Below are 16,632 nucleotides of genomic sequence, written 5' to 3'. Positions count from 1 at the left end.
CCTGAAAAACCTCCCCCCCCAGCCGCCAGCATCTTCACTTATATATATATATATATATATATGTATATTTATATATATATATATATATATGTACATGTATATATTTATTTATTTATTTATTTATTTATGGAAAGGAATGGTCGTAGGTTATGATACGAGCTCTGCCCTCTCATGCGCCTAACAATTTGAGTACCAAGCCCTACACTCGGGGGGATTCGAACTCCAGACCAGAGAAGACTTACAATTGACAAGCAGGTGCTCGACCAACTAATCTGAGTACGCGGCGCATATATATATATATATATATATATTTATATAGTGAGTTTTGTAGTTTGATTTCACTGTAATGTCATTTGTACTCACATCCCACTGTAATGTTGTTTGTACTCACATCCCTAATAAAAATAGAGAGATTCTTTAGTAAATAAAATTCATCATATATTTTTTTCTTGCATGGTATCGAATTTAGCGCAAGGTTTGCTATTGCCCAAGCTGCCTTCCATGACCCTTATTTCGTCTCTCAACCCAACACTCGATATTCTTGCCCTAGCTCGTGCTTGCATGTGCAGTCCTAATCGACAATACCACAAGATTGCTTCATTGCGCTTATTGTGATTGCTAACCTTCTTTAGCTTTTCCTTAATGCTTGCAGCACCTTCTTTTGGGATTACTCTATTGTGCTTTGCGTTGTTGCATCCATGCTCAATTCACCTCCTGTTGCACATGTTTGTCATCTACTCAGACTCACTTGTGCTGCCATCACACTCTCACCTATACATGCTCACCCTTAAGTGCCTCACTCACACTTCTTCGCAGAACCTCTCCAACCCTCACACTATAACTCTTGATTTATTTGCTATCATTATTGGCTTTATAGATGGCAAGGGGAGTCGTAATTGTGGTGACTAGATTAGGGATGGCCATGGTCGTGAACGCAATCTTTGCTCTCACTATGTGCATTGCAACTGCACTAATCATTCTCTAGAATATTGTCTCTTTATTGCTCATTATGCTTTCACAACTAATTAAATTTTGTCTACTCCTACTTCTCTCTTTGAATCCGTTACTTTTTTTGTTGGAAGAGAACGACAATATGTTTTTTTAATTTTTTAATTTTTTTTTGACAAGGGTAGATTGATAAAAGACTATCAGATGCCTTTCTTAGAAGCTCACACTATCTCTTTTCCTGTTCTTGCTACAACTTTCTTTGTCTAGGTTTGGATTTAAGTTTTTTTCTCATATATTAGTTAAATGCCAATTATTTTCATCTTTCTACATGTTTTTCGCAAACATGTCATTTTTTATGATGACTCTCCTATCTGTAGGAAATAAATTGTACATATATGAAAATCCCCTAAAAAAATGTCATATTATTTCATGTCATTCTATTTCCTATTTTCTTATTGAGACCAAATATTTCATATCTTTTTATCCCTCTCCACAGTTTAAAAATTGCACAATCAATTGCACGCCTTAGTGCAGTTTCGAAGAAAAATACTTTGAGACATACATCTCACATTAGTTGAGGCTTGCCTTAAGACACGCCTTGCCTCAATTCTGCTGAGATGTGCGTCTCTCACTCTTGTATTTCTTTTCCTTATTATTAGACGGTTAAATACAATCCAGGACTACTGTCACGCGCAAGAGCTCCCCTCCCCAGTCAAGCTTTCTTTCATGATCCAACTAGTGTTTAAAAATTAATTAAGGCGGGCGGACAGTGAAATTAAGGTTTCTATTATTCTATTTCTATCACGATCTTATAATAATTTAATATGTGTCTATGATATTTTTTCAATGAAAATATAATTAAACTTTGATATGCATTAACTTTTACGGTATTCTTTAAAGTTTAATTTTTAATTTTACTTTTATTTCGTGTTATTACCATTTACATTTATCTTAGGACTGTCGCCAAAAGATAGCCTAACACATCCATAACCGATATTCTCCCGTCGGCACATTGATTAGCGATCTAATATTCATAATTATCTGGGTGGTAGGGTAACATCTATGCGAGCAAGTACATTACATTTCCCACCTTTACCATAAGGGGGCGACTCCTTTAACATGCACATTCAAGAATTCATGTATACATTATTTCCCTTTGCCTCACTTATTATTCTCGGCTTTAACATTTTTTTTTTAATAGTAGCATACTAAACCTTTGAGTTCTTATGAGCTTGCACTTCTGCAATTTGTGATTATCACATCCTTTAGAGGGCTAATTGACTCCATAGTGGCATCCCCACATTATACATTCGCATGTTCAGGCAGTCTCCTTAATCTCTAAGTGGAATCATGACCCAAGCATCTTCAATAGCTCACACAACCTTCGTGGATTGCCTCATCCTTAGCTTTTTGTTCAAGTCATCTCAATAGCCACAAGATGAGCAACCCTCCTAGTCTCAGACACCTCACCAACTTTCCTGTATTGTCTCACTCACTCCCTTCGGGTTATGTTTTCTCCACCTGAAAGAGATGAAGCGAACATTCATCTATTACCTTAAAATTGTTTCAGCTTCACCTTTAGGAGAATCGTCTACGCTATCTCTATTTTCCATCACAACTTTCTTACTTCAATCGTTACCCCAAGTTTAGTCTTCTCCACTAGGATGGTGTGACTCTCAATTGCCTTCTTGATCATCTATGGTCACATCATTCATGACCATAAAGCCATATCACTTTAGCCCAGAGCTAGGATAAATCCTACAAGTGACTCTCATCATAGGCTTGTATGGTTGTCCAAGCTTGGGTAGCCTTAAGTCAAGGGTAATCCTACAAGTTGTTCTCATTGAGGTGTTGTAGGATATTTCAAACCTAACGCCCTTCCACGAATGAGAAATCTTATGAGAAATTTTCATAAGGATATATAGGATTTTCTGAACTCTGGCAACCTGTTGTTAGGGATAAATCTCGTGAGTAATTGTTATTAGGGAAATACAAGGTTTTTCAAGCCCAAGCTTTGGAAATCACACGAGCCGCTATTGTCAAAGAGTTTTTTTTATTATTAAGTATGGAGGAAGTTGGAGTTAATGAGAAATTTTTAGTGCAATTATTGTTAAGTGGTTGTTGAATTTTCTTATCTCACAGCCCTTTATGCGAAGGGGAATCTTATGACCAACCATCATTACGGAGTTGTAACATTTTCCAAGCCTATAGAAGGTTGATACTAGGGGAACTCTTACAAGCAACTATATTCAATGGGATGTAGAATTTCTATAACTTTAGTTAGCCCGGAGCTAGTGGAAAATCTATTTTCTCGAAGACCTATTTCAAAATTGCATGTGGATTGTTGTCATCTCCTTTAAGACCTATGTTACAAACATGTTTGTGCCATAATTATTACCACTTTTAAACCTATGTTGTAAGTTTGTGTGCATCGTAACGTTTCTTTTAAGACCCACCTCACAACTCTTCTTATCTCATTGTTTTTTTTATATACTAGGATAGGATCCACTCAAACATTCTTAGTGACACCTACAACCTTACTATGCTCCCTAGCCCAACATGCTATCTTCATCTCTAAAAAACTAACTTGATAATCTTTAATGAATTTTATAACCTTTTGTACGCTGCTTCATCTATCATTACATTTTTTCCACACCTTTAATGGAACGATCTACCCGACCACTCATAGTGGCTTCCACGGGTTTTATGCACTACCTCATATATTGTCTCGGTCTAGCTTCAATTCCAATGAATGGATCAACTCAATTTTTCTTAGCGGTCCTTATAACGATCATGCATTTTTTTTCATCTGCCATTTTAAGGTCTATGGGCTCTAAAAGATCACCCTAGGTTGTATATTTCAAATGTTTTGAATTTGATTTATGTTGATATCTTGGTAAGTATTTTATAAGGCAGATTGAATATTTTAGATAAGATGCTATCTAATATTTTGCCCTCTATGAATTTTATTATATGGTCTGAGGTTTTCTAGAGGCACAAAGTTTTGTGATTAATTAGCTTTCTCGATTATGTGTGAGCATTCTTTATTAAGGCTATTGGATGAACTCTGTTGTGCATTATTTTAGTAATAACATTTTGATTTGAGAAGACTATATTGCTGTTAGTTTAGAGTTAATGATGACAAACCCAATTCAAATCATATGATTCCATCACTTTATTATTATTATTTTCTACTCAGTCAATATAGGTAGGTTTTTTTTGGTGGGAAGGAGGGGGGAAGGTGAGCCTAAAGGGCAATATGCACGATTCAAACCCGCAACCTCACGGTGGGAAACTAAAACCCAACTACTACGTCGTTGGTAATGCGTTAGTCAATAAAGGTGGTTGACCTTACCCGACTGATGGATCCTTACCAATAACAATCATGCATTGTTTAAGAAATTTTGTTAGACTTGTGTGGGTAGGTTGTTAAAAGGGGTAATTTAAAGTCGACCTTCCTAACATTGGGATTCATGCTCTTTCAAGTGCACCATATTGTTTGGAACTTATAAAGTTAGTTATTAGAGTACATGCAAATTTAAACCATATTTGTAATATGATATCATCACAATTAGGCTAATTACTAGACTAAAGGGTTATTAAGTCCTTATTGACATGAAATTGTTAAGTATAATTATATCGAAGCGCTTTAATATATATATTCATATTTTTTAATGGAAATGATTTAGGTAAAATTCTCGTTGGTTACGGTTTCATTTTTTAACACTCATCATTGCTAGAGGAGCTTGAAGAGATTTGCCTTGAAAATGGAGGTATTGAAGAGTGGAGAAAATAAATGAGCATTTTAAAATTGGAGGTTCAATATGTTTACTATATTTTAAATATTAGAAGGAAGCAAAATTAAATTTAAATGATGACATACATTATAAGGAAATTATTAGCGAATGTGGTTTATTTTTAATACCTAAATTATTTTGGGTTGAATTTTAAATATAGATTTCATGCTTATGTTTTTATGGTTTTTCTTTTTAGAACATGATGCAAGAACATTATTTTATTTCACTAATTGAAATTTAGTATTTAGGTCTTGTTCCTGTGATTCACCGGTTGGTCTGTTCTGGGAAAATTCTACGCTCTCAAGAGACAATTGAAGATATGAGAAACCTACTTTCTCAAAAGGTATACATTGAAGTTGTTATAGGAGGTGAGAATTTATAGCATCAACTATTCTTTTGAATATTGATACTTGTTACATTACCCTTCATACTCTCTCCTGAATCTCGATCACTAACCACAAAACTTCAAAAAGAAAGATGTTCACTTGTTTTTTCTACTTGATTTTTTTGGTTTAGATGATGCTCTCTTTTCTCTTTCATAGAATGGGTGCCAAAATGCTTTCTGAATGTCAATCATTGTAGTTATGTTAAACAAAAATGCAAACTTTTTAATGATATTCATTTGATTTGAACAACCTAAGATAGATTAGAGGAATGTTGTATTACATTGTGATGACCATTTATTAGTAAATTGCGTGAGTAATTGATTGAACAATTAAATGAACACTTACTTTTTTTATTGGTAATTCAAAATCAAAAGTTAATGAAATTAAAATTTATATGAAAAATATTATGAAGCATTTATGAGGTGTTATCTTTCTTTCTAGAGCAATTCCACTCAATTTAATTTCTTCTTGGCATATGCATTTTTGGTTTAGATGATGTTCACTTTTTCTTATATAGAATGGGTTCCAAAACGCCTTATGAAGTTGTATATGGACTTCTGCGATAAGTTGACTGAGGCTACTAGTAATAGGTTGCTGAAAAAATTGTTCAATTTGGAGGTATGTAGATAAGGATTTTTAGATGTTTCCTTTTAGAAGGATTTTGAATTAGTTAGTACAATTGTGAAAAAAGTAGTGGCTTTTTTATCTTGAATTAGGTTTCAGAGGATGAAGTCATTGTATCAGATTGCGCCTTACAGGATGCATCAATACTATCCTTTTTGCATGCTCTTGAGGCCCACAAATCAGTTGCACTGTTAGACATTTCTCATAATTCTCTAGGTATGATTCTCTAATTTAACTTTGCTAGTGTATAAAATTTCATAACTGGTTTCATATTATGTTATTGCCCATTATCTTATTTATGACTTTGTGTTCTGCTGCCATAGTTATTTTTTGGCCTTGCAGGAAACGAGACAATGGAGAAAATCCAACAAATATTTACATCTTCAAACCAAAAATATGGTGGTCTAACTCTGGATTTGCATTGCAATCGGTTTGGTCCAACCGCTTTATTCCAGGTTCTTATGTTACAGTCATATTCTTTTATATATATATATACATATATACATACATACATACATACATACATATATACATATAAAGTCAACTAAGCTGTCAAATTTATTATTTTATTTAATACTTTTTTTGTAACAAAACTACACTAAGTTTAAATTTTATGTTAATTTTTTGGGAAATTTACATACGTTGCACACTATTCTTATGTATTTACATATCTCACATTTAAACTTTCATCTTGACACACATCACTTTGGTGTTTTACCTTATGCATGAAAATGTGTATTTCACTTAAAGTAATGATAATGCTATTTTTTATGTGATATTAAAAGATTTGAATGGTATGTGCGTGAATTTGAATTTTTAGGTGTGAGATATTTAAATACATAAGAATTGTGTGCTATGTATAATGCTTTTTCCTTTTCCTGAGAAAACTTTGCCTTTATGAACAGATATGTGAATGCCCTGTCATGTTCAAACGCCTTGAAGTGCTTAATCTAGCTCAAAACCGTCTCACTGATGCCTGCAGTTCATACCTTTCCACCATCCTTGAAAATTGCAAAGGTTTGAAGAAAACTAATTTTTCAAGCTGTTGTTTGCTTCAATATTTTTGGATTTATATTGAAATAGCCAATCTGTTATGAGACCTGGGCGCTGCAAGGTACGCTGGTTCTTATAATTGACTGAAAATTTTTAAAATCTGACAAATTTGAAGAGACTTAGGCCCCATTTGGGGCAGCTTATAGCAGTGGGCGGCGTTTTCAAAACGCTGCCGTCTCGAGCTTATAGCAGTGGGCGGCGTTTTCAAAACGCTGCGCTGCCGTCTCATTTGTTTTGTGCGTTCCGGGAGCTTAATAAAAAACGTCGTTTTCATTTATTTAATAGACGCGGACGTGGGAGAGACCCCGTGGCCCGTGTCTTGAAGAAGCGTTCGGGTGTTTTTTTCCTCTGGTGCCCTTCTGTCGTCTCTGGCTTGACTCCTCTCGCCCTCGCCTCTTACCTCTTACCCTCGCCTCTTACCTCTTACCCTCGCCTCTCCCTACGGTGTTTATTTGAACTAGAACGAAGCTAATCTCAAATTTTGACAACTTTCAGCTATGCTATATTAGATAAACAATTTTTTTCTTTGTAATCATTCCAAAGTAGCAGTATCGTTCATTGTTATATGTACACAACTTTTTTCTGTCATCGTACTTTTAAATTTGAAGCAATTTAGTATCCTTGATTGGTTTGGTAGTAAAGATACATTCACACTTTTTTTCTTTATCAAAAGTTCTGTAATTAATGAATATTTTATCTTAAATAAACGCTTGTAGTTCTTTGACCACCCTGCTCGCAAGATTGGTGGATCGAGAAATTAGAGGTAAACATCATTACTGCGTTTGCAAAAACACACTAACCAAAAAGTTAAATAGCTTTTTCAAAACAGGGGCAGACTGGTCATTTGCTGCAATACAGCTGTTTTTCAAACACACAAACCAAACAACCAGACTGCAATACAGCTGTTTTTCAAACACACAAACCAAGCAACCGGTCCTGATCAGCAGCTTATCAGGATAAGCTGCTTATCTGTATAAGCTGGATAAGTCTGATCAGCAGCTTATCAGGATAAGCTACTTATCTGTATAAGCTGGATAAGCTAAGTCGCAACTGCCCCAAACAGACCCTTTGTATAATGTCATCTGGATCTTTGCATTGTTCTCATACATCGTTATGCAGATGTTTTGATTCTTCATGTTTATGATAAAGTCTTACCCGCTAAATGATTTGAAATCCTCAATTACATGCAACTGGATTTGAATTCGATGTAATAATATTTTTAGCTTGTTTGGCTTCATATTACAGTTTTTGACTGAGTGTCAATTTTATGTTTTCCTGTGATTAATTTTGCTAATTATATTATAAAAAAGATGAATGCTAATGTATCTAGATCAAATAAAGTATTAGCACCTAACTAATCATATTAATATGAATCCTTTTTTTAATTCTGATCAGTATATGTAGCAAACTATTTGGCATAAATGTCTACCTTTGAAAATTATCATCTTATCTTAGTTTCATGTATTATTTTGTAGCACTCTACAACCTAAATATAGAACAATGCTCTCTAACATCTAGAACAATTCAGAAGCTCTCAGACTTCTTGCATGATGGATCTATCCTTTCACATCTTTCGATAGGTACTCCTTAAATTTTTTTTTGTTTTTCAATTTATTTTATCCAATTATTTCCTCAAATCTATGAGTCTTATAGGAAAGAATAATCCCATCTCTGGAAATACAATGGTGAATCTGCTATCCAAACTGTTATCTTTGAAACGGTATACATCTAAAAGACCTTTGTAGATCGCTAATTTATCACAAAATGGGATTTTTTTTTTAAATACTTGGTTTACAGTTTCTCAGAACTAAGTCTTACTGGTATAAAGTTAAACAAGACTGCAGTAGAAGGGCTTTGCCAACTGCCTAAGTCATCCAGTCTATCTGCTTTGTTTCTTGGAGAGACCTGTATAGGAGCTGTGAGTGAAATGAATTTGTCAACTCCCTTAATATTAAAAAATTTCTCCCTTAAAAATACATAAGTATCTATTTTCTGTAATGTAGGATGGGGCAGTGAGGTTAACTGAAGTATTAAGTTGTGGAGCAAAAGAGTTGGAGAAGTTGGATCTGGCTACCTGTGGTATCACCTCTGATGTTATTGGCAGCATTTGTGCAAATATTGTTCGGATTGATGGTATTGTAGAGCTGAACCTTAGAGGAAATTCCATTGGTGATGAGGTTTCTTCTCTTTCATTTGAAAAGCCGATTTTGTTTTTTTTATTATGTTTAATTTTCGGGAAATTTTGATACATACCACACAATTCTTATGCATTTACTTATCTAAGACCTAAGGTTTGATATTTACAATTCTAACACATTGGTATTAAAAAAATATGCATGAATATGTTTATTTTACTTTTAAAAAATTAATGATAGCGGTATTTTTTATGTGATGTCAAAGATTTGGGTGTTATGCATGTAAATATGAAAGATTAGGTGTTAGATATGTTAATTTATAAGAATTGTTTGGTCTGCATGATTTTAATCATATACTTATTTTGAGGTTGAAATGCATCGCAGGGTTGTTATGCATTGGAATGCATGCTTTTGGATCCACAATGCAGTGTCAAATCTCTTATTCTGGACAGATGCCATCTTGGGCTCAGTGGAATACTTCGAATTGTCATTGCTTTAGCAGGTCTGTGGAGTAAGAACATGTCATTATCCAAGAAAATGCACGAATAATACAAAATTAGGCCATTGATCTCGTATCAGGATAATAAAATGTTTGATTTTAATCACTTCACCTGTTTGGTTGAGATTAGTACTACTTATTAAATTAACGTTAGCTCATTTTCATGGAGTAATAACAAATGCAATAATGGCTCATCGAATTTTATTTTTTGCATGATCATTGCGTATATTTCTGATGAGTAATATCGTTAGCTCATTTTCATGCCATACTTTTTTGGTATGTGTTGTGTGCTATAAATGATTCAAACTCAAAGAGATTTATAGGATGCCATACATATTATTTATTTGTTTCCTCCATACACACGCTTAAAGAGATTGCCAAGGAACATTCAAGAAAGTCCTTATTACAAGGACTAAGAGCTAAAGCCACGGTCTCTCCCACCAAAGTAAATTAAAATGCATTTTCCTCTCCATTTTCTCCAACATGTGCGCCCGCTAGCCTCCTCCTTCCCTTTTTATTATTTGAAATTTCAATTTTAACAGCTACACATGCTGTTAGTTTTTGCAATTCTCACTCTGGATAATGGTTCAAAGCATTAAAAGAAGAGCTTTTACTTAACTCTAGTCTCTTAATATCCTCACTTATGATGAAGGCATGCATATCTTTGAGTTTCAACTTAGTGGACTCCCAAGATCTATTTATCATCGTTATACTTCTGCACTTACTTTCCAAAAACATTGATAATAAGCTCAAAGCACAATTTCATCCTCAATGTTGATATCAACTAAGTTCAACTAACTTATGATTATTTTGGACTCCTTGATATGTTATGCTATGGAAGCGCCCTTCTATCGTCCTAAGATTTTAAAACATTTTTATTAGAAATTATTTATCACGAAGGCTTCTTATATAATAAGTTTTCATGACACGAAATGTAGTCTTCTCATGCAATACCTTGAAGGTCACATTCTTTTTATTGTCAATATATTACTTATTGCCAGTTTGTCTAATTATCTTTTGTTATGGTTGTGGCTTTATCTACAGAAGGTAGTGCTTTTTCTCATAAATCTATGTTGTTATTTGCATATTTCATTATTTGAATTCTTGCTATTTAAATTGCTTATCTTCACCTTCCCATTCCTCATTTTTTGTCGATCCCATTTTTGCCTCAAATGCCTACGTCAACATATTTTTAAAATGTTTGAAGTGGGACTAATCCAAAGTTTTGATGTCTTGATAATTTTATCTCTGAGATTTGTTCTGAATGAAAATGCCCTCTTGATTGGGCTCATTTTAGTCCTTTGGTTGATTGAAAGTTTGAGGATACAAACACTTATTTAATATTGTTGCGTGATTGTTTCTCCCTTCGGAGTTGTTGGAGTTGTTTGTTTGGAGGAATTGCATTTTAAGTATTTGATTTTTGAAAATTCAAGTTTTTGATTGGTTTAAAGAGGAAATCAAAAGTATTTGTATGAGGAATTTGAATGAAAGTGAGCTCTACATCGAGTTTTTCTGATTCAAATGCCATCAATCTCCTCATGATTTCCTACCCTGACTATCTCTCGTCTTGATTTTCTCTTCTTTTGGGTCTTAGTTGATACGGTTGATGCTATTCCATGCCTTCAATCTCATACTTGAGACCTAGCATCTCAACCTAAACCAAAGTCTCATTCAACTTCAAAACTTGGCACCATTGTCTTGCAATACACAATCCAGAACCTCAAACCCAACCTAAATCAATTTTAAAGCTTGGCACACTATCACGTCTCTCCTAGTTAGAAGCATTAACCCCCAAACCTTTTTGGTGACCTAGCTTTATTCTATTTTCATTTTTATTTTAAATTTTTATTAGTGCCGAACAAATGCAAGAAAATAATCTCCTTAATTCTTAAGGCATAATATTTTATTTTCATTGTATTTATAGTATCCCCAAATTCTAAGTACTTGATAACTAAAAAATTCATCAAGGGAATGGGCAGATGAGCTGTCTTTAATATTTGATATTAGTATTGTTGTCATCCAAGTTTGATCGTCATATTTAGAAAGAGTCTTCGAGATTAGTTATCGATTTCTTTAAACTTAATTGAATGATTACTATGGATCTTGAGACAATCTAAAAGTGTAGATTGTAAGGAACATCTTTTGCGACCATTGCATAGAGATTGTGAAAACATGAATCCCAACACTCTTATTTGTATGATTAGGAATAATCTGGAATCAATAATTTTTTAAGTACGAATCGCTGTTTCAATCAAATCATCAAGCAAATTCATGTTGTAGTTTTTGCCATGTTGTTCAATTTACTTGTTCAAATTGAATCATTAAAATTTTATTAATTCATACCCTTGATAATTTATATCTATAGTTTTGAGTCATTACTCAAAAATATATATCCTACTTATTACTCAAATTTTAGTTGAATGTGGAAGGTTGCTTGAAAATAATGAGCTTTACTTGGTTGAGTTGAGCTTTAGAAAATGCCAGGTTGGGATTGTTCTAACTTGGCATACAATTGGGTCATTATATATATGCACATGTCTTTGTTTTATGCAAGCATGTATAACGTAGGTAGTGTATAGGGTTGTATATAATAACAACTTGGGTGAGATTGAAAGTCCAAAATATCAATTTTTTGGGGCTCTAGTCAAAATTAGCTAGTTCGGGGCTTGGTAGGATCAGATTGAACCTTATGCTCTTAAAGTCCTGATTCAGCCATGCCATTGTACAAATAGGAGATATTTATAGTTTATCTTGAAAGAATAGGGATTTGTAGAGGGGAATATTAGTTTTCAATTATGCTTTTCTTATTTGAAGAGGTTTGAATGAAAATTTGGATTTTCTTAAAATTTCCTCAATCTACTTTGGCCTTTGTGTTCTTCACTTTCAAATTTAGTTGAAACAGGAATACATTAAAACTTTACTGTCATTCATAATTGATCACATAAGTTTAAGAAGTTATAACAAAATTTGGGGTTTTTTTCTTCAAAATCTTAGAAGTATCTAAACAATTAAGTTATTTACACTTAATGTGTTTTCTTGCATCTTGTTGACATCTTTTTTCCTCAAACAAAGAAAATGCAGTTCATACTAAATTCAACCATTTTCTTCTAACCCTTCATAGTAATTTGCAGGAAATGAATCTTTGGAAGAGCTCCATCTTGCTCGAAACGCCAATATTGCTAATGAGAGAGCTTTGGAGCACCATCCCAAGTCCAATAAATCTGCTACAGTGTGCAGTACTAATGAAACATGCAGGGAGCTCGAAGTTGCCGATAGCGAAGACGACAAGGATTCAAAGGATGGTGCAAGTGATAGGAGTCCTTCGATATGCTCTCGGCTGATTAGTGAGCTATCGGTTGGGATCGATGCAACCAGGCATCTTCAATTTCTTGATCTGAGCGAGAACAAATTGTCAAGCGAAGCAATTGAGAGCTTGTATTCATCCTGGTCTTCGGCGAGATCGAGATCCAGCCTTGAGGCTTACAAACATCAGAATGAGGATCAAATTTTACATTTTTGTGTAGTAGGAAGGAGGTGCTGTGGTGTTAGAAGCTGTTGTAGGAAAGATTGATGGCTGGCTTTGATTTATGTACAAAATGTCATATAAATAATATGAAAATTAAAGAGATGAACCCCTAATTAAGGACATGATTTACAAACACATAATAATTGTAGTCTTTAATTTATGCAATTTTTTATGTTATTTTTAATGCCCAACAAATAATATTTATCATGCAGAATTTTGGTTGTGATACGACATTTGAGTGATGGTAACTTAACAAGAGGAAATTTTTGGTGCTTGATTATGTAAATACATAAGAATCGAGCAGCATGTATGTAAATCTAGCCCAAAATATTTGCTTTTTAGATGGAAATGCAGAGAATAAGATATTTTAAGCTCAAGAAATGCTCGTGAGAAGTTGGGCAAGAAGATATGCTCGACTCTTCTTTCTGCAGTGAGAGACGGATGAGAAGCAGCAGCAGATTGAGGATTTGAAAGAAAGTGTTGGATTCTTCGAGCAGGAAACATGGAAGACACGGCTTTATTGTTCTGCTGTGTGGCTGCTTGTCCTATGATTTTGATTAAGAAGATGGTCTCTGAATAGTCTGCTTGATTTGGTAATGTTAGTTGATAGTTGTAACGATTGATTTCTGCTACTTTTTTAGTTTAATATGAGATGCAGTTTTTTAGCTCTGATTCTGTAGTTTGGCAGTTTTTTTTTTTGTTATGTTAATAAATTATTTTTTTATTTAATACGAAATTCAATGTTTTGGAAAGGCAACTCCATACCATGAAATATAACAAATAAATAAATATATATATAAAGAATGGTGCAAAATTAATTTATTTACCAAAAAAAATTAAAATGAGATGGAAAATAAAAATAATCATTGTTTGATTCATCAACCATAATGAATACAAAAGGCTTTGTTTAAATAACATGTTATTCATTTGATTCTTCTTTTTATATCATTTTATTAACATACAAGTTTTATCCATCCTCAAAAGAGATGCTTGTTTCTTCCAAGGACAAGTCTTTGAGATGTGCCAAATGGGTTGTATTTTTCCTTAAAATATACTTTTTTTAATTCATTAATTTTAAAAATATTAATAACTATTATGACATGTAAAATAACTATAAATTTTAATATCTCAAAGTTCTTAAAAAGAAATTAACTAAAAAAAATTTAAAAGGTGATTGAAAAAAAATAAAAAATTGCACACTTTCCAAAGAACTTAAGGATGCAGTTTCTTTAAAGATAAAAACATGCTGTCCAACAGCTAATATTTTTGTTAATAAAACACCCATCTATATACCATCAATTACCAAAACATCAATCATAAAAGCCAATAATGGAAACCAACATTAAGAATGGAATCAAGCCTTTATTTTCTCATAACCTTGACAACACAATCTTCCCATCAATCCCCTTCCCTTAGCAAAACAACATCCCCGTTAATTCTCCTCAAAAACTATGAAGAAAAACAGATCCCTTTTGTGAATTTGGTCACTTTTTCACTCAAGTCCACAACCATACAATCTAAGATAACAAAATTATATTTACATAAGCAGGTTATCACTTACTTATGAGACCATCACCAGCTCAAAAATGGTTCGAACTGCAACACAAATGATAAATATCAGTTAAAAAGATTAGGGAGATGACCACTTTTGAATCCTGAACAAAAAAAAAAAAAAAAATAATAATAAAAAAATTACAGACCTTCATCTTTCGAGATGTTTGGTTGGTCGACCAACAGTTGTCTAAATGCAGCTATATCATCGCCGCTGAATAAACAAAGTTTTGCATTTGTTAATTGATCAAACAACAAGTGCAACTGCTATAATCAAAAGAGCAAATAGTAATAAAACCAATGCCATGCACCACTGTTGTGCCTTAAAAAGATGGCAGATCAACTTTTTAGCTAGTGGTTTAAGCTATTCAATGTACCTTATCAAATGTTCTTAAACCATATTAATATACAATTTGATGAGCATGGGATTTTTTTTCCCCATTATTATTAGTAATGGAGCGAGAGTATTAAATATAGATTGAGAAATCAATTGAGAAATGGGCAAGCACATTCATTGATTACAAGTATGGAACTCATCTAAAAGTCATCCCTTCCTTCACGGAGCATTTCTTCCATTTCTATAGCTCTATCCATATATTGGTATAGGGCAACTTCCTACATCACCAAAAATTGAGTCATTTAGTCTAATTCTTACATATAACTAGAAGATCATGTGATATATTTTTTTTTCTTTTTCTTATGAATTCTTATTTGACTTTTGTGTGTTACCGATCATTGAGTCCTATCAAGACACACAAAATTGTTTGGTTATTATCAAGTATGTACTAGTGTCTTGAGTCATTTGGGCCTTGCGTAAGTAGTAGGAATGTGGAACGCAAGCCAAATCTGGTTAGAATTCCTTTCAGCCATTTATGATCATTGACTACCATTTAACCTCCACGTCAACTTTTGACCTTCCCTCATCATCCACCATCTTCTTTCTGACACGCATGGCATGAACATTTCTTATCTCTCATCCCTAACCCCACCTCACTATTTGACCGCCACATCAAGTTTTGACATCGAATCCTCATCATCCACCAACCTCTCTCTCTCTCTCTCACACACATACACACAAATCGCACGAACATTCCTTGTCTCTAAACCCTAGTTAGTTTGTTGAAAACCCTCTTGAATTCACTTATTCAGCAGGCCATTTAACCATGGAACCTCAAAATAACTCTTAGAAATCATAAAGCATCTCTTCAAACTCCATCAAGTTATAAAACTTTACATCTCCCAATATATCCACTAAGATGGCCGCACCTTCTTGACTCTTAGGCTTCCATTATCATCACTGCATGCACGGTACACTCTCTTATATCATTTATATATCTATCTTTGAAAAAAATTATTAACTACTGTTGACCTCATTTTTAGTGAGGTCTTAGTCTCCTACTCTTAGAACCTAGGATCTATCTTTAGGAGTTCTTATTGACCATCCTAGCGTACTAACAATGGAGCCCACCTGAGAACTTCAAGACTCTTCTTGACTCATTTTTGTGAAAAACTCGCATGAATGGTTCCAAGCACTCAACTTCTAGTTGCAAGGGCTAAGGACCAACATGTAGAGGGCCTGAAAATGAGTTCCTATAGGATCAAACAACATTAGGTGAACCCTTTGTGACTCGATTACTCGCGAACGCCGCAATTCACGCAATCACTGCACCACACACGACTTTGACTTGCTTTGACTCGCCCGTCGGCGAACTCGTCCGGACGACCCCGAATGACGAAACGGACTGCGCCGACGCATCCGGAACGTTAACTTTAGCTACTCGTCAACTTTAGCTAGGAAGGACACCCGTATTACTAGGGTTACGCGCGCAAACAAATGACACGTAAATCGATGCATTTTTTTAAGCGGACCCGGGCTGAACCCAGGTTCAACTCGAGTTTGACTTGGGTTGGATATGGCCTAATTTTGAATTTCAAATTCGTCATTTAATTTTATCTTAATTGAGAGTTAAAATTTTCCATTTGAACCCAACTACCTGAATGGAAGTCTTTTAATTCCCCGCCTAATCACCTGTAACGGATACTTTTTTGGATATACAATTCGAGCGTTCCATTCACCTTCCTGGCATTCGGCCCCTTCTTCGCCCCGCTCTCG

General features: G+C 34.1%; 2 protein-coding genes across 4 annotated transcripts in view; one reads left to right on the top strand and one right to left on the bottom strand.

The window, feature by feature from the left end:
• The window catches only part of LOC110019575 (protein TONSOKU), a 22,710-nt gene extending 9,537 nt beyond the window's left edge, over positions 1 to 13,173 (top strand). For both annotated transcript variants that reach the window (XM_020717303.1, XM_020717302.1), the window contains exons 10-20: positions 4,994 to 5,113; positions 5,649 to 5,749; positions 5,848 to 5,971; positions 6,098 to 6,210; positions 6,661 to 6,772; positions 8,284 to 8,388; positions 8,462 to 8,528; positions 8,606 to 8,726; positions 8,812 to 8,985; positions 9,328 to 9,445; positions 12,574 to 13,173. In XM_020717303.1, the coding sequence (XP_020572962.1) occupies positions 4,994 to 5,113; positions 5,649 to 5,749; positions 5,848 to 5,971; positions 6,098 to 6,210; positions 6,661 to 6,772; positions 8,284 to 8,388; positions 8,462 to 8,528; positions 8,606 to 8,726; positions 8,812 to 8,985; positions 9,328 to 9,445; positions 12,574 to 13,013 (1,595 nt within the window). In that variant the 3' untranslated portion in view covers positions 13,014 to 13,173. The remainder of the gene's footprint in view (positions 1 to 4,993; positions 5,114 to 5,648; positions 5,750 to 5,847; positions 5,972 to 6,097; positions 6,211 to 6,660; positions 6,773 to 8,283; positions 8,389 to 8,461; positions 8,529 to 8,605; positions 8,727 to 8,811; positions 8,986 to 9,327; positions 9,446 to 12,573) is intronic.
• A 1,137-nt stretch (positions 13,174 to 14,310) lies between these two features.
• LOC110019557 (uncharacterized protein At5g43822) overlaps positions 14,311 to 16,632 on the bottom strand; it is a 44,703-nt gene continuing 42,381 nt past the window's right edge. For both annotated transcript variants that reach the window (XM_020717272.1, XM_020717271.1), the window contains exons 6-7: positions 14,669 to 14,733; positions 14,311 to 14,564 (exon numbers count right to left, since the gene is read on the bottom strand). In XM_020717272.1, the coding sequence (XP_020572931.1) occupies positions 14,530 to 14,564; positions 14,669 to 14,733 (100 nt within the window). In that variant the 3' untranslated portion in view covers positions 14,311 to 14,529. The remainder of the gene's footprint in view (positions 14,565 to 14,668; positions 14,734 to 16,632) is intronic.

This window comes from Phalaenopsis equestris, unplaced genomic scaffold (genome assembly GCF_001263595.1).
Source record: "Phalaenopsis equestris unplaced genomic scaffold, ASM126359v1 Scaffold000061, whole genome shotgun sequence".
Classification (NCBI taxonomy): Eukaryota; Viridiplantae; Streptophyta; class Magnoliopsida; order Asparagales; family Orchidaceae; genus Phalaenopsis; species Phalaenopsis equestris.
This window is presented reverse-complemented; position numbering and strand designations above follow the sequence as displayed.